This window comes from Linepithema humile, chromosome 1 (assembly GCF_040581485.1).
Source record: "Linepithema humile isolate Giens D197 chromosome 1, Lhum_UNIL_v1.0, whole genome shotgun sequence".
Taxonomy (NCBI): Eukaryota; Metazoa; Arthropoda; class Insecta; order Hymenoptera; family Formicidae; genus Linepithema; species Linepithema humile.
Window position 1 is genome coordinate 36067263 of NC_090128.1, and position 25232 is coordinate 36092494.

The 25232-nt window shown below is 39.2% G+C and overlaps 2 protein-coding genes across 3 annotated transcripts; one reads left to right on the top strand and one right to left on the bottom strand.

Annotated features, from left to right (window-relative positions):
- Positions 1–7320, top strand: LOC105677129 (uncharacterized). 2 transcript variants are annotated; one of them, XM_012375528.2, is made up of 2 exons: positions 1–2264; positions 4061–7320. In XM_012375528.2, exon 2 carries the CDS (start codon positions 4312–4314, stop codon positions 5419–5421), a length of 1110 nt encoding a protein of 369 aa, XP_012230951.1. In that variant the 5' UTR covers positions 1–2264; positions 4061–4311; the 3' UTR covers positions 5422–7320. The 2 variants fall into 2 exon arrangements, with proteins under 2 accessions (XP_012230951.1, XP_012230952.1); XM_012375529.2 differs by having other exon boundaries at positions 1–2219.
- LOC105677127 (uncharacterized) lies at positions 7014–25232 on the bottom strand. The gene is made up of 11 exons (XM_012375526.2): positions 23961–25232; positions 19688–20624; positions 18944–19569; positions 17795–17984; positions 13150–13322; positions 12747–12809; positions 12527–12654; positions 11812–12183; positions 10302–10648; positions 9899–10165; positions 7014–9532 (listed from the first exon to the last, which is right to left on the bottom strand). The coding sequence occupies exons 2-11, from the start codon at positions 20610–20612 to the stop codon at positions 9090–9092; spliced, it is 3534 nt and encodes a 1177-aa protein (XP_012230949.1). The 5' UTR covers positions 20613–20624; positions 23961–25232; the 3' UTR covers positions 7014–9089.

Sequence of the window (25232 nt, forward strand, 5' to 3'; positions counted from 1 at the left end):
TATAGCATCTATCGCAAATAGATCTATATATTATCTCTTATGATTGTAATAGTTTGAAATCAACAAGTTAGATATAGTGCTTATTCCGAGGGTTGCTATCAGGCACATGCAAAGCGAGCATCCATGTTCAACTGTGCTTCAATGCACGCACGCTTTCCGGCTTGTTCCACATGCAACGATCGCGCAGATCGCGGTTATCCCTTTGTTGCGGGATCATGCAAAATAGAATTTGATTTCTCTTGAATGCCTCTAAAACGCGACAATCATCCGCTCGAGCGAGTTCGAGCGATCTTGTCGATCTTACCGGAAGTTCGATGTTCCTGGCACGCTCAATCCTCTGGAAAGCGCATCATAATTTCCGCACGAACGATTTATCGACGGTGGAGTGATTTTGCTACATCGTGAAAGTCCCTTCCCGTTCTTGCAAGATGCAAGAAGATTGAGATGCATACCGTTACGCTGCAGCGTGCGGTTGATCCGTCGCAGCCACGCTGAAAGCCACACTTTCTCGATCGTCCTCCTAATTACACAACGGCGCTAATAACGATGCTCCTGTTAGCATTTCCCATTAGGCAATCGTAGCGCCGTCTTTATGCATCTGTAATCGCTCTCGTGAAGAAATCAAAAGAAATAGACGAGGTAATCATACAATTCCACCGTCTCTCGTCTTCTCGCAAGAGTATACTTGAAACTCATTAAAGTTTATAACGACTGAAAATTATATTCTCTAGACATTACTTTATACCGTCTTCATTCATAAATTATATGAATTATATCATCTTGCTGCGGAAACGATTCTGCAGCAATATTTTCTATGATTTTTAAAATATTCAAATTGATAGTGTTGCATTTGCTCTCTGCGCAAAGTTAAAATCTCTTTGATTAATTGTTTGCGTTATTAAGTACATCTAACGTTTTCTTGAACAATTTTTTTGGTACGTTTTTAAAGCTTTAGTGTTTTATATTATATGTTTTATACTATTGATATTATTACTAAGAGATATATTTAGAAGAGAAATTCAATACTCATATAACTTAAAACAGGTCGACAATAAATTCCATCGTAAAAGAAAATTGGTAACTTTTACCGATAAGATTAAATTGACTAGATTAAGATTTCTCCGCGATTAGAAGTGGCGAACGTTAATCGAAATATCGTTCTAATTTTAATCATTTATTGTGATTATAATAAGCGCAACCTCATTATATCGTAATAAGTGACCTCAATATCTGAAGCGATTTTTAATAGAAAAATCTTTAGTTTCATTTTTTGTCTCATTAGATCATAAAGTGGCGTTTGAAAGTAACATAACGCTCAATATATTTTTTTACTTACTAATAATTTGTTTGAAAAGATAACAGTGAAAAGATTATGTATTCTTTTATTGTTTCACGTATGTTTTGTTGATAAAAGTATCGATCTAACGCAATCTGCAAGTGAGTTCTTTAGCAATAATCGGCGAACGAAAAGGTCGTGCGCCGAACCCGTGTGTTTCTGCAGCTAACAATAAAGGTTAGCGATCCTCGACGAAGACCCTGGGATACGTTTGCTCTCTGAGAGTTTTACCTTCGATTATAACGGGACTTTCAGACAGAGAGGAAGGGTCATGTTTTCGTGAGCGGCAAGTGAGGTCAATTGACTGCCACTCCAAAAAAAAAATCAGTCGAATGAGGAATTTCAAGAATTCACAATTCTATTCTGATAATATTAACGCATTAATTTGCTTTTCAAAAAATTGTTAAATTGTGCAGGAATATGATAGAGATTGCTTCGACTTAGAAAAAAATCCAACTTTTCCATTTTTTTTTTTATGATTTATGATTCCATTGTTTTCTTGCACGAGTGATACATAATGGCAATGAGGCACATGAGATAGTGAAAGGGAGACGAAAGACTATATCTTGCCTCTCATTGCCAAGATCGTTTTACCGCGTGAACGCGAACAAGCAATGGTGTGAACAGGACTTAGCGTAAGCCGAAGGTACACTTATCCAGCGCTGTTCTTTGTTGTCCCTTTCACTGCAAGTCGGCTGCGTGGGAGGATCGTCCGGGATTTCGTAGCAATTTCAACGAGGACTAGTCTTCGTAGTTCAGTCGCTATTCAAGTGTCGCACGCGAATCATTGCGATACCGCGCGTTTAACACTATTGAGATGCAGTTACTGAAATCTCGCCCTTTTAAAACGACGAAAAGTATATTGTGATACAGTGAAATAGTGGTAATTAATTCCGTACTATCAACACTAATTCATCTACAAGATAAAGTTTGTAAAATTCAATAATATCTTATCTCTTTTGACGAGATATATTTGTCATCGAATTAAATTTTTATTTTCAAGAAAAGATAAAATTAACATGAAGTTCGTACATGTGATGTCACATAAAGCGGTTTAGTACGTTTTTCGATAATTGTTAGAGTTTATTGTTTAAGATTCCATTCATACAAAGAGATAAATTTTTGTTACGATTATATCGCTATAAATACAAATCCAGAATTTTACGCGGGTTACGCTTATGTGGCATTACATGTTATAATACTTTATTTATTAAATTTTAATATATCATATTTTATAAATGTTGGATTTTGAAAAATAATGTAGGCTTGTAAAATAGAATAGAATAATATGGAAAATAAGAAATATCTTTTTGGTATTTAATTTAATATTTCTCTAATTGTATTCGCTACACTTTACATATAACATTTAAATGGAAAGAAAAATGATTTACAGCTTTCAAATGAAATTTCTTAAAATTACATTTTAATTATCACATGTCCTGCGGTGCATAAATTCACTACTCACTAGAAATTTCATTGAGGATTCACACGGTTCGTGCTAATTCGACGTGAAAATGAGAACACTCGCGCTCGCAATATAATCGCATTCTCATAATTAGTTGCATAATGTTTGCACGAGAAAAAAGTAAACAACCGATCGGCAACGACGCATTAATTCTACATTTCTATTAAGCGAGTCAGTCGTACGAATAATGTTATTCATATGAATCAATATAAACTAAATTTTGTACAAGAAGTAAAAAAGACTTTCTTTGCCTTTATTTTATTTTGAAATAAATTATTCTCTCGCATGTTGATTCTGTTATTTTAAATTTTATAATATTATTTTCTTTTTTTATTTCAATATTCATTATTTTACAAAGTATCTCAATACTGAAAAATGCAATTCCGAAACTGTCTATATATGTGTGATGATCTCATTTCGTTTTTACTTCACTCTCTTATAACAGAAATATTTATTACAATCTTGTTCTCGTGCGAACGATTCTGTTTATGCGAGACTGGCTGGATTCTGTCACGAATGAGCGATTGTTATCCACGAATTGCGCAAGATGTCTCTCTCGCAGTAAGCCGCGAGTAGCGAAATCCGCGCGCAGAGGCCAACGTGGATTTCAATTAAGACGAACGAGAAGTGGTTACGATAATTGCTCGAGCCGGCTGTTCTTCGGCTGACAGCGCGGAAGTCGGCTTCTCTTACTCTGTTAAACGTCGGCGAATTCGCGTTGTTAAACATTCCCGACTCGGTTCTGCTTCGAACTCGATTGCAGCTTACATATCTAGTATAATTGAATATCGAATGAATGACTGTAAAATCATCGCGATCGCGCATCGTGACCTGTTTGGTTTTCTACGCTCGATCGCGTACTTTTTCAACTCTATAATTTACTTTCCAATCGATCAAATTACTAGTTCACGTTGCTCTTGGCACACACACTCATGCAAAATTGATCATTATATTGCATACATAATAATCAAAATATCATTTAAGAGTAAAGTAAAAAGAGTAAGAAAATACTTAGATTTTGTTTAGGTATCGTACTTGGCATTTATTAAATTATAAAAATAAATCTCTTATTCGGCATACGATATACATTATTTTACATTCAAAATCCAACAATAGTCACAATAATAAATATTAGATTTTAATCTGTTTGAATATAATATTCATAAAATATTTTATTTCTATGATTTCTTATCAAATTTTGTAAGACAGCGATCAGCTGTTGCATTTTATTTACCACCAAATGTTTTTTAATTTGACAGTGCGAAGCAGAAAGTGAATACTTCACAAACGGTTTGGATGAAGTCTGCACTTCCGTCACATCGCGACGAAACTTTACGGAAGGGTGACTTTTTTCGAATATGAATGGAACAATGGACTCTGTGTGAATTATGCGAACAAAATTTTTCATCTCAAACTAATGTGCATCGGACACATTGTATCTAACGTAATCCTTTCTCTCGCACATTCAAGTGGTTTGCGCAGTTGAGCACGAATTACGTCATAGAATACGATGACGGAGAACGTGTACGTTATAAAGGTGAAGACGAAACCGCCGTTGTCGTCTTTGTACCCGTCGGAGCGTCGCTACTCGGCGTCGACGATCGGCGGCCTGTCCTTGGTCCACTTCGGTCTAGGAGCTCTGTCCCTCCTTCTGGGCACCTTCGCCTTGTCCCTGCAGGGCCCGATTTTGTCTGTTGCGTGTCTGGTGCCGTTCGTGACGGGTCTCCTCGCTTGGCGGCGTTGGTACATCGACCGGAACATCACCATTTTCTTCTACGGCAGCCTCTTCTCCCTGGTGGTCGCGGTCCTCTGCTTCGTCGTCACGATCCTCGACGTCGCGGCGGTTTCCGGTAGCACCGAAGGATCCCTATGGTCGCTGGAGAAGATTCTTGACGCGCCGCGTTATTCTCTTCATCCCGCTGTAGATTTAAAAAATGATACGCACGTGGACGATATTACGCCGCTCAAGAACAACTCTCTCAATGACACTGAAAATCAGGATTTTCTGAAGATCAACGAATCTAATAAGTCTTCCCACACTGAATCCAATGTATCAGATTTTCATGACGAAACCAAAATCGACGCTTACGACGATCTCAAAGCGGAAGCGTCTTTCACATTTGAGGAAAGGACGATGATATCCAGGGAAAGCTTTCAAAGTAAAGACACGACGAACATCACGCAAGGACCGACGAAAGATTTAACAAAGGAAGAGACCAAAACTTTCTGGCGCAGTCGTTACGAGAACTCGCCGCACACGAAGATGCTGTTGACTTTGAACGTCCTGGTGGCGTCTCTTCTGGAGATCTTTTGGTCGCTGCTCAGCGCGAAGATCGCGTTCCGCGGTATGATGAATCGTCTGCCGGAAAATGGCAATGTCGTCACCAGTTTGAAGACGACGAGGTTGCCGGTACAGAAGAGAAAACCGCCGGCGCCCAAGCCGGATATTTTGGATCACGATCGTCGGCTGTCGGAGAGCCTTCAGAACTTCACCACCCTGCAGAGTCTCGCCGGTTCAGGATCGCGGCTACCCTTGCCGGAATCTAGCAGAGAATTTCGGGAAAGAGTCGAGAGATTCTTGGCGAATCAGGAAACGCAAAGAGTCGTCGAAGGTGCTTGAAACTAACATTACGACTTTGTTCAACAAAGTCTTGAAATATTAGAAAAAACTTATTCTTGTCTGTCTTTCACAATATAGGATGTTCTATTGCTTAGAAACATGTTCCGACATTTCTATTGACATTAATTATTCGTAAAATTGCTAATATGATACAGTATGATGGATAATACGATAATATTGTATCGATCTCAATTTCTTACACTGTGTACCTTATTATTATAATTATTGTATTTAGTTTTTTGCGTAAATGTATATATATTTCACTTTCAATCGTAGGAAAATATACGTAGAATAATTATAATATATACTCTATTCTTAGTACACTTATTTTAGTGATCTGAAATAACAAATTTTTATTTATACGCGTGCATTACGTTGTTTGACACGAATATATCAGCGTCGCGTCCAAACGTAAAATTAATCGCAAATGTAACGTCAAACAATAAACGTCAATTATTTGCTATTATTTACTATATCAGACAGTCATATGTGTTTTCAGATGTACTTTTTTAAATCAGTTAATTAATATATGAATTGATGTTGTAAGCAAATGGGAATAATTAATGTTCTGTGAATAATTTGCAACTGAGTTCTAAATTGAGAACAACTGAATCGCTGCCAATTATTTGCAAAAGATAGTGGTTTATTTAAAGCCACTTTTTATGGGACTTATCACACATACGATCGTAGAAACAATGTACGCGCATTTCATTGAATTTCGTACAAATATGCTCGCCACCTGATTAATTAAGCGCTCTGTCTTACGGTACAAGAGATTTTACATACGCTGTGATACGAATCTCAAACATATCCCTGCTTAACAAACTGTGGCGACGACATCTGTATGAAATGTTACACTGGAAGTTTCGAGATTATCTACGAAATCTGTTATGACCTAAAAAGTGAAGCGAAGGCGCGCTTTATTTTCTAAATGATACTATCTAGGTCACTTAATTGCTGTCAGCAAAGCAATTGCTACCAGCGTTAAGAATGCGGCATCAGTTTGAACATTTTTCTTTCATATAATATTTTTAGTATTGTCAAGTATATGCTGATTACGCAAAGCTCTGACAAGATAGCATTTCGACAAATGTAAATTTTCAACTTGGAGAAACCGCGCACGTCCTATTTGCATTTTTATCGTGTCACGCGTTACCTTTCATGCATGTTGTGAAAGGGAAATTTACTGGCTCGTTACGATATATCAAACATTCTCATATTAGGCAACGTAGCTACTGGAATTTGCTAACGAAGCTGTTAACAATAACGCCCCCTTGAAACCCGCATTTCTTCCGAGTGCTTACTTGTGTGCATATATATATGTACATCCACGTTCGCCGACTTTTCTGCCCTGCGTAGATTTAAATAAATAACACAAGAAAAAGAGATATTATCTGCAGTGAGCAATTTGGAAAAATATACTGACATAAGTATTATTATTTCTATCATAGAATTTACGCAAGCAGCAGCGCGCGCGCGTGCTGCCTGCCTTGCAATGACGTTCTCTCGGCTATGATTATCGGATAATTTGCGTGACAATGTGAAGAGTAAGCGTTGATTTAAGGAAAGGCCACCATTTATCTTACGTAGTCTTCTTCGCAAAATTTATTCTTTATTCTTAATCATTGTCAAGTACATTGTTCGCTGGCGCGCCGGACTTACTATGACTCGCGGCTCACCCTTAAGGTACACTTCATTCACTTATTGTTAGACGACATTAAGCTATTGCGCTATAATTTCTACCACTCCTGGATGATAAAATATGCATTTCAGTTATATCTTGAGCCGATAACGAAAATAGACAACCGACGAGTATCCTAATCGCTAATTAATTCGATTGATTTCTCTATATTGTCCTTGGTCCACCCGAATTGTAATTCCGAAAGCGAGTGTTCGCGCCCGTAACGCTCAAAAAAGTAGTGATCCATCATTAATCACTGATAACGATGCATGCAGTCATCGAACGAAAGTCTCGCATAACATTTTTAACCGACGAAAATATTAAGTGAACGAATGAAACGTCAAACATGATACGAAATAAATTAGACTTATAAATGACACAATGAAACAATTTTTTAATTACAAAATAAAATTATTATTAAATATGTATTTTTATAACTTACGAACGTGTCATCTGATCATTTCAGAGACAACAACTATTTGCAATTACAGCTAACAACTAATTGGCAAGAATAAAATGTGTTTTTGCACATTTAAGAAATTGTCGATTGATTCATCGGCAATTAATACTCAAATACGCAAGTTTAAGAAAAAATAGCTTATTTTTATCAAATTAAAAGTAATAAATAGTACAAAATAGCAAATAAATACGAAATAAGGAAAATATCTTTTAAACATACATTTGTTCGTGTATGCATACGTTTTCGACAAACAGTTTAGCTATGAAATTAATATATTTTTCCTTCCATTCTGTCTCATTCGCTTTCATCCATTCTTTATCATCGTGGATGATCTCTTAGTTATATTTAGCACTCACACAACACACACACAGACACACAATATTTATTACTACGAGCAATACAAGCGATATCGCTTAATTAGCAAAAATACACAGAATTTGCCGCAAATATTTCGTTTTACGTATTTTCATCTAGCAGTTGATCGTGTTTTAATACGATCAGGCTGCTTTTATTACGGTTCATTAATTACGGCCATTGATGCACATCGTGATGAACGCGACCAGTTTTTGTGCACCCAGACTGTTTACCACAGATTGCATCGCTTAAGATTCTATCGAGGATTATCATAAATTATCACTTGATCGTATTCTACTCTGCAATAAATGTACGCGAATAGTACATGTATATAGATTATATTGAACCGGCAAGCTTCTTACGAAAGAAATTAATGGCAATTTATTCTCGCCGAAGTCGAGATTAGCATTTGAGTTTGGCATTATCATAGTGTTCTCTTATTACTTTTATATCACTACAGATTATCGAAGTCTGTCTCAATTTTTTATATATTTTTTTATGACGGCAGTTCGTCGTTAATTGCTTCGTGCAAATAATATAAAAATATACATTTTAATATGAAGGAATAAGAATATTGTGGCAAACAATATCCTTTCAGTACAGAAGATTTAATTAATAACTATTAAATTATTATTATTTCGTAAATACGTATTATGTTATAGCGTCATCGATGTTGTTATTACTTGAATCATTTTTAAATTACAAGATATTGTTCTTGAATTAACTTCTTTTATAATGCTCGAGGATAAAATTAATTGATGCAATATAAATTGAAACGCGCACCATCTCGAGATTTGTTCATTTCATACTGTTAATTAAATTTAGTGCGTTAAGAACTTAATTACATTTTTTAAAAACACGCGAAACGCTGTCATCTGTCATCATATTCATCATCCGACTAGGGCTTTACCTGTCAAGCTCAAACACCATCATCGTGTCCCTAACTTTCCTACTTCAACAATCAAGTAAATCTTTGAAAGATAGAACTTCCGTATTTTCAACCGCTTACTTTACTCGCTGAGAACAGCATCTTACATACGATCGATCTAAATTACGTACTCACAGACCAGAAACTATTGTCGCATTTTCTTCACTACGATCTAATTGTTTTCGTGTAACATCTTCCGGCAAGTAATCGGCGCTCGCTTTCACTAAAATCTTACAGGTCTAAGATCACACATTTACGGGCCGAACGTTATCGTCCGATTGCTGTTGCTCCCCGCTCTGCCAACCAGAGTCCAGGGTGGTCGAATCGCTCAAGCAACACTGCGGCGTTTCTTCCTCTTGGCTGTTCCTGTAGTCTCGGTAATCTCTCTCTCGCCCTCGCTCGTTCTCGTCCTCCCGGAAGTAACTGGAACTCGTCGGGCCCTCCTGCAGCTCTTCGTCATCCTTGGACGCGTAATAGGAATAACGACCCTGCTGAATAACTTCGTATTGCGCATCGGGAGCGAGGAACGGACCTCTCGCGTTTCTCGGCTCATCGCTATTCGCGTAGTTGTCGGAAGGAATCTCGCCGTGATCTGTAGGCAAGGGAAGAGGCATCCGAGATCTTTTCGACAATTGACGTTTGCCCAACCTGGTCGCCAGAAGGTCGACACCTTCCGGATGTTCCGTACCTAAAAGTTAAAAAACCAATGCTTTGAGAAACTCCGTAGAAGTAAATTAAAAATCGTAAACGCTACATCGCCGTTATAAACAAACTTGTAAGGAAACGAGACTGGATGCGTGTATAATTTTTATAGTTTAAATTGTAAAATCAAGTCCTTATAAGAAATACTCTTATGGATTGACAATGAAATTAGATTAGCGATTGTTATGAGAAACAAATCTTCTATAAGATTTGTAATAATAACAAAAATTGCATATAATGTCTCGGAATTTATTTTAAATATAATAATTAATTTGTTAAATTGGTGGATTCGGTCATATAATTCGCACGTTAAGAAATTCGCGCGTTAGTTGCAAGTATATATAGATAGTACCTTCTTTCTCTACAGCCAGATCGTAGAAGCTGCTTTCGGGTCCGCAGCACGAGGACACGTCACCGAAATATAGCTCGCTCTCGGACTGTTTCGGTCCAGGATTCGCTTCTTGCTGAAATCCTCCGTTCTCCACGCCCTTCAGAGGCTTCCTAACTCTTCTGCTTTTGATTGTCCCCTCGTTTCCGCCCTCGGGATCCGTGCTGTTAGATATCTCCTCGGCATTCTCATAATTGTCAGAAGGACGTTTGGCGGATCTCGGTCTATGATCTAGAAATATTTTTTTAAAAAATGTGGAATTTAACGTAGATTCTTTTGTGTGATATTTACTAAATTATTATAACATTAATTCGAAGTGAAGATTTAAATAAAAAAATAATTTGGCCTTTCGCAGTTTACACTCTACCTTCGTTATTTTCGAAATTATCTATCCTCTTTGCAATTCGGGCTCTTGCTTCGATCACTTGCGGCAGTCGTCTGGCAGGACTGTTCGGATCGCTGTAAGGAGGTGGCGGTCCCCATAACGGCACCGGTGTTTCCAGAACGCTGTAGGACGCGGTGCTCGGCGTGTACGGAGCATTCTGAGTATTTAAAACGGAATAAGGACCGCTCGACTGCGAACTGAGAACGCTGTAAGGGCCGGTTACGCTCTCCACGTTGGTTTCCACCGGGCGTGCCTGCGTGTGAAAGCCGTAATTCGAATCAGGACTTGGAGCTGGACCTCTCGACCTGGACCAAGGTAATCGCCATCTCCTGAAAAAAAAAAAGTAATCTATTAACTTTTCGACGTAAAGGATTTAAAAGCAACTATTGCTAACTAATTCCAAATATTTAATAAGTTTAAATTTATTTTTTTATTTAATTTATTATTTAAATTAAATTTTTATTATTATTATATATTATTATATATTATTATTATTATATATTATATTTTATTATTATTTAAATTAAATTTATTATTAAAATTATTTAAATTTTATTATTTAATTTATTTAATAAGTTTTAATTTAATAATTTTAAACTGCTCTATCAAAGTAGTTGGATAAATTACTATCTTATAAAATAAAATGTCCACTTTTTTTATTCTGTATAAACTTAATCGTTTAAATAAAAATTAAGAAACTTATTTGCGATATCTCTTGACATTTTTCAAGACTTCTCTGAGACGCTTCTGTATGTGTTCTCATATTATAGAAAAATATACTGCGTTAATGAGGAGGAGATAATATCGTCTTATCGATCGTATCGTTATAAAATATACATTTTTAACGACTTCGATGGCTCGCTTACTGATTTGAACCGTGTGCTGTGCAAATACAAATTTTTTCATCTTTTTTTTTTTGGCGTGCTCGGAATTAATACCAGGAAATTTCATGGGAGACAGTATTTCAGAGAAATATCACAAAGTCTACCGCATCCTGTCTGTGTACTTTAAAACCAATCACGTGCGCGGCCGCGCATTTTATTGCCAGTTCGTGCCTCGACGGATAAAAGTAAACTTCAAAGGGTACGTCGCTCATCGTAATACATTTCCGAGACGTGGAAAACCTTTCTGTAAATGTCGGGGATCGAATGGAATGCCATTTCAATTAATGGCGTATATTAACGTATTATCCAAATACAATGTATTGCAGGCAAGAAACGCGCGGATGCATTGCCTTGTTCGCGAACTTATTTCACTTTGTTTCTTTGACGACATTCGTGCGTGAAATTTATCAGTTTTGCGCTACGATTTCGTTGTTATCGAACGTAATTGTAATCCGTTAGACATTGTATATAGCCGGATCATTGTTATTTTATTATAAATATAATTACAAAAGATACGTCGTTGATCGCAATATATTTCGCGGAAATCTTTCTGTAAATATCAAGTTGCAATATATATTTTTTCATCGTAATGTTATTATTTTGCATACCTGGACGGTGCCATATCAGGATTCGGCGTGTACAGATTTCCCGGCGTCTGAGCCCACCACGGGCTCGCGCCTCCGCAGTCGTTGCAGCATCCGCAGGCCGCGGTCGGTGCTCCCACGGTACCACCCTGGCCGTACAACGATCTGCATCTCAGCTCCAACTGCTCCCAGTACATCTTCTTCTTCTCGTGACTCAACAATTGGTATACCAGCATACACGAGAATATACAGGCCAATATACCGGCCACCGAGACACCGAAAAGAGCCCTCAGGCAGTCCGAAAGTGCGCCGTGCACCGCATCGCAGTGAGCAGTTCCCTCAAACAACACCCCGGAATCCCCTTTCGATGGCGGTGCGGCGTAACATGTACACGACCTAAATTCAAGATTAAAATCTATGAATCCTGAAGGGAACTATCTATAAATCTAAAGAAGATCTATGTATAAAAAATCTCTGTTTAAAAAAATTGAATATAAAGACATCTGTCTGTTTTCAGAAAACAATCAACATATTCTTATAATTTTTAAAAGTTGCATAATTTAAAAGTAACACTTTTGCGAAAACAATTTTAGTTACACAGCAGAGATGATAAAATTTCCATAATAATGCGAAATATTATTATTACTGCGCGTCCACTTTTGCAATGACAGGAGTCGCTCAACTTCTCTTTATGATTGTAATTTATTCCGGGATATATAAACGAAAGGGATATACGTACCTCGCGCGCGCGGTGTAAACGCACTCGCGAAGGTTCTGCAATCGGGACATGTGGATTACCGTAGTCGTGATGGTGACGAGCACGCACACCAGCGCGCACACCACTGCCACGGAACCGCAGACTTTCATCTGCAAAAGTTATAAACCCGGTTTAATAGCAGAACTGTCAGCACCGATGACGCTTCCCCGCGGGAAACGAGAAGTTTACGCGGCGAACTTACCAGAAGTCCGTATCTGTGCTTTCGCCTAGCCAACATAATTGTAAAGAGACCCATCACGATCAACTGAAACGATAAATTCGTTATTCACTTTTCTCCCATAACGTCCATGTCATTTTCAAATATCCGAGAGATACTTGAACAACGCATCAGATATTCATGCGCATTAAAAATGAAAACTTATAAAGTTTATTTTAAAAATACTTATAAATTGTATCGAAATTTATAAAAAAAAAAAAAACTATATTATCTACATAACTATGTCAGCGGTATAAAGCTTCGCATTTTGAAGTTAATTTGCTCAATGCTATTACTCGATACGTCGTTTTTGCGCACAACCGTCAAGATAAGCATCAGCACGCTAAGCCGCATTTGGTAATACAACCGATCGATCTTTGTCTCTCACCATAATGCCAGGAATGTAAGACGGCACAGTCTCGAAGAGCGCTAGACTGGCCGTGTGGGCCGAAAGAATCGCGTGCACCGCCAAAAAGAGGCTGCCGACCGCCGTGCTTAACCCACCGCAGAGACAGCAAAGGACAACGTACTTCTTGCAGCATCCACCTTCGCCGGTGTGACCTGCAAAATCCACTCTTGAAATTCTAATCAATTCGATTGACATATTCTGCACGTGATCACAATACTAATATCTTGATAACGGACAAAAAGATTACGTCAAGTTAAAATTGATTTAAATTATTCAGTAAATTCACTCGTAAATTTGATGCTCGTTATTCTTTTTTTTTGAGTTTAATAAATCAGAGCATTTTTAAAACCTTCATAAACTAAGTTGAAAACATCTTCCATGTTTTTTTTTCAAATAAAAATGACTCAAATCGCTGATGCATTAAATTCTGCAGTTGATTACGCGAACTGTAAAATCAGTGATGTCAAGGCTGCTAATAATTTTAATCCCGCCGATGATTATCGAGATGTGAATAACGTGAGTTTGCGGACAATCGCTATGTTCGAGGAATTTCGCTCACGGCACGTTTCTCATTGTGGCCAGATTAGGACTACCGCTGTTGGTTCTCACGTGAGGACAATCATTCCGCTAACCGACGATCCGATACAGCTCATCTCCAACCGTGCTTGGATTTCTCCTAAGAAAAGTCGATACCCCTACAAAGACCAACATTTAAACCTTTATCACACAGTCCTTATAGATTTACGACACGATATGACGAACGGACACGACAAATGATAACGACATTGAAAAATGCATATGTACAAAAAAAGATATTTTTCGCAAAATTAATTAAAAATTAATATTAAAATTGATTGAAATTTTGTATGAAGAAAAATATTTGAAGTTAATTGATACGCTTTAACTTTTTTTTTTTAATTTTTTTTCTCCAAAAACGCTAAGCAAATAAATTTTGGTTGTATTCGTTACGTATTTCGTGATTCTCATGAAAACTGAAAAACCACCGATTGCATTTCCGTTTCTATCGCACCCGCGTTGCGGAATGCTTACAGCCGCTGCTTTTGTAACGCTCGACGCAGCTGTGTTACATTTGATGGCATCCAGGCTCGACTTCTATTGTCAAAGCTCCCTATTGAACCCCGTGCGCCGACCGTATTGGATATTCTCTCAATGAATTCTCAAGCATCAATATACCGCATAGCTTTGAAAACAATGTGCTAATACTCCCAACGTTCTCTCGGAATAAAAATTTTTTGATCGGATGCTTTGTCGATGCATAACAGATGTCAGGAGATGAAATAGAAAACTGAACCGCGAGCAATTAAATTAAATATATACGTACGCACAAATTTTTTTCACAAAAATTGAAAGTAAATTGTTTGCATTAACAATTTATATATCTTTTTTTTATCGAGAAATGTACGGGACGTGAAAAGACACGCGAAGATAAAAGTCTAAGAGTAGATTCGGAAAAGGATTCGCTATGGCTTTTTCCAAGTCCGAGATATATTTTTCGAGGTATATTTTTAAGAAATACCTCGAGCGTGATGCGTCTTCTGATCCTAATCTGCCGTTCAAAGCGGGATATAAAATTTACGGAGTGGAAATTCTCAGGATAAGGGGGAGGGGGGGGGGGAGAGATGCATGGATCCTTTAAGGGAAAGTTTCTTTCAATTCAGTCCCCCTGGAGGGCAAATCCACGGTTTTTCCATGTGTCCGAGGACAATGATCGTAGAAATCGGTAACGTCACCGTCGAAACGTATATTTTATCTTATGAAATGCAGTTCGGAGATTGATGACACCTACAGCTTTTCGTCAGAGATAACAATGTACAGCCTTCGACTTCTCAGGACATTGTTACCTGCCTGCATCATATCTTAACCATCGAAAAAAGCATCGATTCGAAGTCGATCGATATAAAAGGAATAATATATTTAAAGATTGATCTTTGATTAAGATTCTCTCCTTCTGCAGAAAAAGCTATAAAACACTTTGCTTTTTGTTAATATAATGAAAAAATACAACAGAATATTTTGCAGTTACCATAGAAAGAAAGTGTAAAAGAATCGTGTGCATTTTTTAAAGTCTACACATACAAACGTGCAATCTGACTCGAGCAATTCTAGCGAAATTGGAATCATCTATTTCAGAGCGCGCAGTTAAGAATATTTCATGCGTGGCACATATAGATACGTCGATACGTCGAGAACAATTTTTACCGTGGTAATATTCGGCCTCGTAATATGGACTGGTTCCAACAATAGTCGTTCTGGAGAATTTACGATCTGGTGTTTGTCTAAGGAAATGTAGATAAAAATAAAATCCGATAATTTAGCCAGGGCTCTCGAATTGCATTCTCTATCGCGATCTCAATAAATAAAACACATACGATTAACCAACTTTTTTTCGATAAGATATAAAAGCGATTTATAGCTGTAGAAAAGAATTATTTCGAAATCGCTTTTAGCTATTTAGCATCAAAATACTTTTAAAGGATAATTTTAAATCAAGCATTCATCCAAGTTTTCTACAATCTAAATTGCACGGTGAAAATCTAACGAACGTGAAATGCGTTGAAAGAGCGAGGTGCCGTAACCTTTGACCTTGCCTTAACGGAGCATCACGCAGTCTATTAATAACGATGCACTCGAGTGCGCAAAGGCAACGCAAAAAGAAGGGGTTAATAAATAAAAGCGATAAGAATTCGCCGGCGTACCACAAGGATGCGGATAATGCGGCCTCGGGAAATGCGCGTGATTCGCCGGATGCGGCAAGTGTGAGTGCGAGTGCGCCGCCATCGGAAACGGATAGCCCTGGCTGTCCATCTCCATTTCCGTCTCGAGGCGACAACGCACTATTTGGAGCACCGGGTAGCCATCCATCTTCCTCGTGTCACCTCGCGCCCCGCTCGCAACGATCTTCAGCAATCCCGCGGATTCATTCCTACGTTTTTATCACTTGCTATCGCATAGCGGGCGCCGACGATTCTTCTTGCATTAATCAGTCAATTTCTTTCGCATTAATCTCTCTATTGGATTGAACGGTTCTGACGGCAATTGGCTAAATTGTCTAGGAATGCTATTTTATCTCATTGATTCTTCGTGGAACATGAATCGCATAAGTGAGTCTGATATTCCATTTTAAGATAATCAGAAAATTTCTTTCAAATTGATTTGATACAAAATTCTTTACAAAAATTAAAAAAAAAAGGTAACGATATAACTTACAAATAATATATGATTTAATCTTTAATATATTTTTAAGAAAATAATTTTTGCTCAATTAATTTAATTAAAAATATGTTGATTTTATTTCACTTAAGATGTAAATCATGCGGTATTTCTTATTATTCCACAAAGATTGCAAGAAAACTATTCGCACTATAAAATGTTTGATATTATGAATAACACTCAATTAACAGCAAATTACGATATAATAAGTATACTTCGCGTTGCCGTCGTTAAACTATACATGCTGCGATACTCTACACGTGTCACCATGAGATCTCGCTGCTCTCCAAGGTCACCTGTTCATCTCCGATTGGATCAACCCACTTTCACCATCAGTAAGTCTCATTAGAAGTTATTACTGACGACAGCTTCCGCATCTGATTCGTCATTCGATATCTTCGCACATTGATTCGCGAGAAATCCCATCATCGTCATATCGATCTCCGTTTATTCTTTTCGAGATGTGCAAATCCGCTCCCGTATCGACGATCGCGCACTCGAGGGAATCCGAAATCGTCGGCGGACACGTTGTAATGTGTCCCACAGGTGGCGGTTTCCGTGACGCTCGTTGAGTCGACGAGATCCAGATGATGCCTTTTTCCACGTCAGCGAGAAGACGATACTGAGCACGCGTCGCACGTAAACGCCACGCTGATAGCGACGGAGGTCGTCGTATCGCCGGCCCGTTTTCAAGTCGCTCGCATTCCCCTCGACGGGAGAATCGTCCTACTCTCGGTTGGTGCGAGCATCGACTGGTCGATATACCACCCGGATGATTCGAGCGACCCGGCGCGGTTGAGGGTTGAAATTCCGCGGGCACGCACCCTCCGAACGCGCGCGGTAGAAACCTAACGGGTGGTCGTCGATAACGCGCGTTCACGACTGATAAGACGCGGCGCGCCAACGTCGTCTCCTCCCCGTCCGGCTGATAGTGCAGTTGTTGGAATAATTGTGAAACGACCCGACATAGGATGGAGCTACCGCCCGCGAGATCGCACAGCGAATTTTCAGGTAAACGCCGCCGTCCGACCTTTCAACGCCCGCCTGACATTTCAATCTCGAATGGAAATTAAGTCACCGATATGGAGTGGATGTTAACGTCATTCATATCATAAACCGACTATTCATATCGACGCAGTCTGCACGATGAGTATTGCGCTCGTGGAAAATATGACTTTCTCCAATAGCATTAGTATTTTAATAAAATTTTCGTAACTTTTTTCCATCGTCATAAGTTCAGAGATTTTACAAAGAAGATCCAAGGAAATTAAACAATAACAAGACGCTTAATAACTGAGCTAAAAATAAATGTTTGTCAACATTTTCTTCTTCGCGAAATTAACCGTTATTTTAAATTGCACAAATAGTGCGTGCATAAAAATAAGTTACTCACATTGACTGGCAGCAGTCGCCTCGTAACGTCTCGCCGGTCTGGGCGGTGGACGTGGCGGAAGGGCAGGGGGTTGATGCGTTCTTGATGCCACCTCGACGCCTCCGTCACTTTCACCCTCGATTCCTCTATTGTTTCCGCCGGGTTGCTGCACCACGTGACATTGACATTTGTTCTTCGTGGGGGCCGAAACCTAAAACAGCGAAGTAATAACTCGAATTAGAGCGAACTGATAATTTAATAGTCAAATCTAATAACAAAAAAAATGTTTAAAATTTTTTTTCACACATTGTATAATCAATGATACGTGAATGAGTTATAATGATATCAACTCGCAATTAATATTTGTTACTTCTTCATGGATGACATTTAATGAAGATTCATGCGAAACAATCTAAATCGCGATATATATTGATTATTGAATTCTTCACATTTAACGAGTAGTTGATTAACGACTCCGAAATAATTGATAGCCTGATAATTAACTTTAACAAGGAGCAAGTATCTGTTATTATTAGCTATAAAGCTTCGAATTTTCTTTTCGATCGTCAATTATCTTACTCTTGAAAGTCAGGATTGCTGAGTTCGAGTGAAGCTGATACGAATGTTAAGTTAATTGCACGGATTTTCGATTTCAACACGAGGGCGAAGAATGCCCGATGAATTATTTCTCGTTGCACATTCGCGACGAAATTCGAACATTCCTGCAACGGGCAACCGATCATTAATCATCCATGCGCGCGCTGCATTTGGCCCTCGGCTGAAAATATTTCCTGATATAAGCTCTAAGGGCAGAACCGTTGCTTAGTACGCGATTTATAGCTTCTCGCGTGGCCAGGACACGGCGAACGTAACTCAAGCGTGCGCGGATAGAGATATGGCGATTCACGAACGTGTATTTTCTGAGATGTGGCGGCAAAAACGGCTAGGAATATACGAGCCGCTGGGCGGAACAGTGGCATAAGTCATTCTCTTCATTTGGCGAAGCTCGTGGGGAATTTATGAAAGTGCAAGATCTAATTAAATTTTTTGTAATAGTATTTTATTAAAACAGAGATTCGTGTCGTCTGGAAATAATCCTACGCGAAAACTTGACGCAAACTTGTCCGCTCCGCCGTGCAGAATCCGTCTCTGTAATTCCGCTTTGCTTACCTGGATGGCGTCGACGCCTATAAGAGACGCGTTTTTGGTGTCGTTCTGCGCGTGCGGGTGGCTGTGATTGTGAACATGACCGTGATGGTGCCCGTGATGATCCAAGCTCGAGGGCGCTCGGTCTCTCGGCCTGGTATCGGGATGACTCGAGTGCAGCGAGTGCACCGATTGTAGGTGATGATGATGATCGTGAACGTGGTCCAGCCTGCTGTGCGCTCTAGTATTGGCGTTCGACGACGAGGACTCGCACGATATTCCGGAGCTGACGTGATGATGGTTCACGCTGGAATGGCCGGTCAAACTGCCCGACGAGCTGCCGCGATGGTGATCACCCAACGGCGTCGTCGATAGGCTGCCGTTGACATTGACCACGTGCCGATGCACCGTGGGCGACCCGCCGTGGTTCATCATGCTCGAATTGGACGACGCGCCGCTCAGAGCGCCGGACGCGCCGTGATGATCGCTGGGAAACGCCGGATTCGAATGATGAGTCAAGCTAGAACCGCCGTTCAGTCGATGATGGCTGCGAGGCGAATTCACGTGATTTATCGTAGCTGCGATAGGCATCGATGGATGACGGTGTCCGGTGGGGGTGGTCGGTCTGGTTTGGTTCATGGAACTGGAACCTGGAGCAACAATATTCGATTTACTTTATCATCGTAATAACCGGCATCAATTAATACCGTCGATAATTAATATTATAACAGTTAATGCCGGGGGGGGGGGGGGATAAAAAATACAAACCAGAGGCGCTTAGAGGAGCAGAATTTCCGTGAACATGGCTGGTGAGGCTGGTCGCCAGATTTCCATGATGATGCCCCTGCGAGTGCGTGTGATGCGTGCCGGATCCGTGATGATGAGCGACATTCGTTTTCGCATTACCGTGATGATGATGTGTGTGCTGTCGCTGGTGCTGTTGATAGCCCATCAAGTTCTCGCCGGCGTCCAGGTTCGCGCCGCCTCTAAAGTTGTCGGTGTGTTTGTGAATGTGAGCGTGCATGTCGCCGTGAAAGTGTCCGTGAACGCCGCGATCCACCGCCGCGGGCTCGTGATGGTGCTGGTAAGGATTCAGTACTTGCTGAACGTTCTTCAGCTTATCTTTACTTTGCTTCTGCGCCGACAAGCCGCCGTGCTCTTCCAGCTTGTCCAGCTCCTTGCTGGCGGTCTCGAGCAGATTCGGCCCAGCCTCCAGCAGAGGACTGGGACTCGAGGTCAGACTGTGCTGACTGTCGTGCAGACTGGAGCTTTCCTGAACCCTGCGAGCCGCTTCGAACGCGAGATTGCGCGACAAGTCCAAATTACGCGGACTGCAGGAGAGACCGTGAAGCGACAATAGCGAACTTTGGCTATTTATGGATCTAGGATTCGACATGTTTGTTTGATGTTCCAGCAGATCGACGTTCCTGGCGTTCTCCAAGTTGATCTGCGAATTGTCCTGATGCGGACTCTCCAATCTTCGTATCGGCTCGAAAGCGCTTTGCAAGGTCTCCAGGCTTCGCGGCAGATCTTGAGTGTTAGAGATCCTCGTGCTGCCCATATTTCGTTCTAATGCGCCAATTCTTTCTCGCGGTGTCCTTATGGAGTCCATGTTGCTAATTGCGGAACATTGACAAGGGTGCTGCGAATTTTCAGACACGTCCAGATCGCTGATCAATTCTGGTTGGGACATTTTAAACAAAATCTGAAAGAAAGTAATGTGCGAAAAATACGCAAATAAAATCTGTAAAGTAAATTTGCATTCTGTATATATTTGAATATTTAAATGTCGCTACAATTCGAACAATTTTCAGTGCGTTTTTCTAAAAGGTATAACATTTTTTTAAAAGGCTTATTTATTTTGATTTGTTTATACACGTGTTCATTGTTTAGCAGCTGATTTTAATTTTATATTTAATTAATCCGAAACAAGCTTCACTGCGCTTTTCGTACAATCAATGATTTCTAGTACTGTTATTTAAAAATGTTTGAAGACATATTGAGAAAAATGCAGTTTTCTGTTTTCCTGTTAGAAATAACGGAGATATTATATTGATCGGCTGGATAATAAATAAGAAAAAATGTGAAACAAAATGCTCGCTAGATGCATCTCTCAGCCGCTTTTACTTTTTATACGTCGCTCGTGGTGGCTCCCGCTGTTTCGTAATATGGAACGATTTATCAAGTGCAACGAGGCGGGACATCAAAACGAACCACTTCTCATCGCAATACGTGAAATACCGGCCATCACGCAGTCGAGAATCGCCCGCTGCATCGATTCTGATCTCGACGGCCGATGTGTCAACGCTGTGTCTGCCAATTCTTGTCTCGAACTGTCGCATATACGACAGTAATGAGCTGCACATCGAATAAAAAATACACGCTACCGCTAAATAATAATAATCGACTTTTCTGTATTTTATAATATTGTCTGTTTTATATGTGCTTCTATTAATACAGACTGAAAAAAGACCAGATTGTTTTAAAAAGATTAAAATTCTCGTAGCACATAATGCTCATTAAATATGCTACAAAAAGGTAAGCTCAAAATTTTATGTTAAATATTTTATTAATTAATTTTTATTTAATACATTAAAAATCTTTAATTTTTTAATATAAAAGCTTTATGGCGCAAAACAATATAAGAGATTGACATTAACAGCGTCGGCTTCGACAATAACAAAATAAAACGTGAATCAACTTTGAATTATGAAGAACAACGATAATCATCCCGGATGTAGAAATGTACGAAACTATAATTCATTGCCATCACTCGTCGTTACAACTTTTCTGATAACTTGAAATATAAATACTTTTAAAACGACTGAACTTTATGATTTAAAAAAAAAATGGATTTTTATGATCGAGCATTGTGTGAAGACTTCAAGAATACTGAAGCAAATTATGCGCGTTTATCTCATTAAGAATTGTCGCGGTTTTCGTAAAAGCAAATCTGAATATAAAAATATCATATTATAACTATAGATAATTGTATGTAAATATAAGAGCTTTACCGTGTGAAATTAATTACTTACAATCAAAATATTATTTTAATATTAACTCAGTTAAGTCAATTTGTAAAGCATTGAGCATATTTAAAAAAATATTAATACTTCAAGTTAAAATGGACAAAAGGATATTGCTTAGGATTAAGAGGGAAGCCTCGTGTAACCGGTTAAAAAAATTGAAAAATTTCTTTTTTTGCTTTAATCAATAGTAATCCATGTAGAAAATATATTCCCAAAGTTACAGAACAAAATTCGAAGTTTTAAGGAGTCCACAACCCATTTCTTGCGCGCAGGTATACAAACGCGCGGCGGGGCGCTTGATCAACGGTAACATAAGATATAGGATTATAGAATTTGTAACTGTTTTTGGCACGTTTTCGGAAGTACTTATTTGAGAGTGCAATTTGGAGAGTGCAAGCAAAGTGTGAAATTCGAAGAAGCAGGAAATCGGAGCCTCAGTTTTAAACTTGTTGTTACACTTTTCTTTTTTACTTTTCAATACCGAAAACTTTAAACGCGTTTTTCTCGAAACCAGTTTTTGGCAATTGGTGGGAAAGATTACTCAAAAACTATTCGATCAATCGAGTTGTCCCTGTGTATACATGTAGTTTAATAATATAAATTGTCGATGAATCTATAAAATTAGTAAAATAATTAATTTAAACAATTTTTATTGCATAAATAAGATGACATTTTGTGGGTCAAAATCGCAATTTTTTTAAAGTGGTCATTTTTTCAATTTTCAACTTTTTACTTGTTTTTTAGGTTTATCGACTAGATAATTTCATAGAAAAGAAAAAATTTTTTTGTATTTTTATTTCAAACGAATGCAAAAGACGCTACAACTCCCACCAATTCACAACTCCAGTGACGAGGCTGCGTCAACATTTGTTTATAGTGGCTCTATAATCAATTATTTTGAAACAAAAAAATTTTTTTTTACTTTTTAATATATGTTATAAAACACCAACAAGTTTTAAAAAGATCCGTTGCATTGTTTCTTCAAAAAAATTCCTAAAAATTACCTTCGTTTTAGTGATTCATACGAGACTCCCCCCTTAAAATGAACAAAAAGATATTGCTTAGGATTAAGAAGTTATTTCTTAATCTTCCATCTTCTGAGATCCACATTCTCCAAAGTTTTAAGATTTTTGAATAACAGTCAAATATATATCTCTCCATGTCCGAAGTTAATTAAATTCATGCGCGTTCTTCTTCGCAAACCTTCGCCGAAAATTAGGAGATACGCAAAGAATTTCACTTGGCAAAACCAATTATACTCCAACATCACGTCGAGCTCATTTAATATCGGGCATCTAGCTGTAAGCAGTCCGAAGTGGTCTTCGTAAGTACAACCGGTGACTCCTGCGGCCGCTCACATTCCTCGTATCTCGTTATACGAGCGCAAAGGCTCCGAAGGCCACGGTCAAGTTCGATGCCGATGGTTTGTGTGCGGTCGCTGCTAGTTTTTTCTGTCGTTCGATGATCTCGCGGCAGTCGACAAGAAGGGGAATATATCCACAACACGTAGATTTAATTTCGCTTATCCAGGAAAACACGGCTGGACGTTTGTCGCAGTCGTTTGGCAGCGGAATCACAAAGTTGCTTTTGCAAAACGCATTCCGACGCGATCTCCGAGTAATAGCAAATTTTTTACCCAAGCCGATCAATGATCGCAATCGATAAAAAAGTGACCGCAAAAAAAAAAGAAAAAAACATAAATCTGCAAGGTATAAAATTGAAGTTGATGTAATTATTGATACTTGTGATGAAATTTCGTTTTTCAAATAAAATTCTAAAAACGTTTATTGGTTTCTCTGGGAGCAATAATCAGTTATGTAAATGCAGCGAGAGTTTTGCTAGAGAGGTCGCTTTTCCCGGCGCGGTCGCAACACCGTGAGAAGAAATTGCGACCTTTTCGTCGGCGGTACGAGCCTCGTGTTTCGCACGCGCATTGCGAAATCGCGCGGCTGCACTTAAATCCTGCCTGTGCTCTGTAACGCGATCGAAATCTAACAACCGGCAGTGCTTACCTGCGAGTCGGTTTTCCTGCTGTTGGTCTCTTAATCACTGTCGCCCGACAGTGGCTCGCCTTCCGCATGCCCGGCGCGATGCAGGTACCCAATTTGCAACACAGAAGCCCTTGTTCTCTTCCCTTGTTTTCTTCGTTATTCCTTGGAAATGAGCTCCAGCTTCGAAGCGACACATTTTCGAGATACACGTGCCTCGGACACTTTTATCTACTTCACTGGTCGTTAATTGACGCCTAACGATGCACCTTGAAGCGTTGCATTGTAAGGACTTACGGCCGTTTTACGAGGAAGGGCGGGAAGGGCAGCAGACCGGTGGAACGAAACATAAGCCTCTTGAGAGAGTTCTTCGTCGACGAAGATAATGCGGAGTAATCACTTATATTTTTCCAAGGCTTAAATTGAGTTTCAATAGTCGTAATGAGAAAGCGGTAAGAAAGTCATTAAAATCGTCGCTGATATTATAAATTATCGTCATGGACTGCCGATATAAACTCACGAAGAAGCGAAAGAAGAAACCGTTAAACAATTGAAATTTATGTTTCTTCTTAGCAATGAAGTGTCTACTTTGTAATTTCCACAAAATTACTTACCGAACATAAAAGTACCGAAAGTTTCGAGATTAAAAATTCTTGAACTAATAAAAACTCGATTAACACTAATCAACGCACACTGTATTATTTGCAACATTTATATCGATATCACGACATTTCGACATGATAAAACACAAGCAAGAAATAATTACAAATAACTTCTGTTCTCATTACTGCTTTATTTCACGATTCGCACACACACACACACACGATGCCACAGCAGGTCCACGATGAAGCTGCGACTCGACGAGCTCCAAAAAAAAACAGATCAACAGAATGATAGTTCACAGTTGCAAATTTTTTCGGAAACAGAACTGCAAATTTTCGATGAAAGTTGCACGTTATATCGCAATGGCGTATAAGGCCCACGACAAGCCAGCGGAGAGGAGGCGCGGCATATAGAAGCAGGATGTCGTGAGAGACTGTTGGGGCCTTCCACCTTCACTGGCAGCCGTTCTGCCTTGGAATGTGCCTTTGCCCCCTGTTCTCCCCTCTCGAGTTGCTGGAGGGGCCTCAAGGGCTCCGACTGTTGCACGGCGTCCCTCTCTTCGCCAACATTCGTCGGTCAATTCAGTTCTTGGACCGATCGTGTAGTAAACCCACCCACGAGCCTCGAGCCTCGATAGGTAGGGTAGAACGTTTTGTTCGGCTAGAACGAACTTTCGGGATCTCATCAATTTTT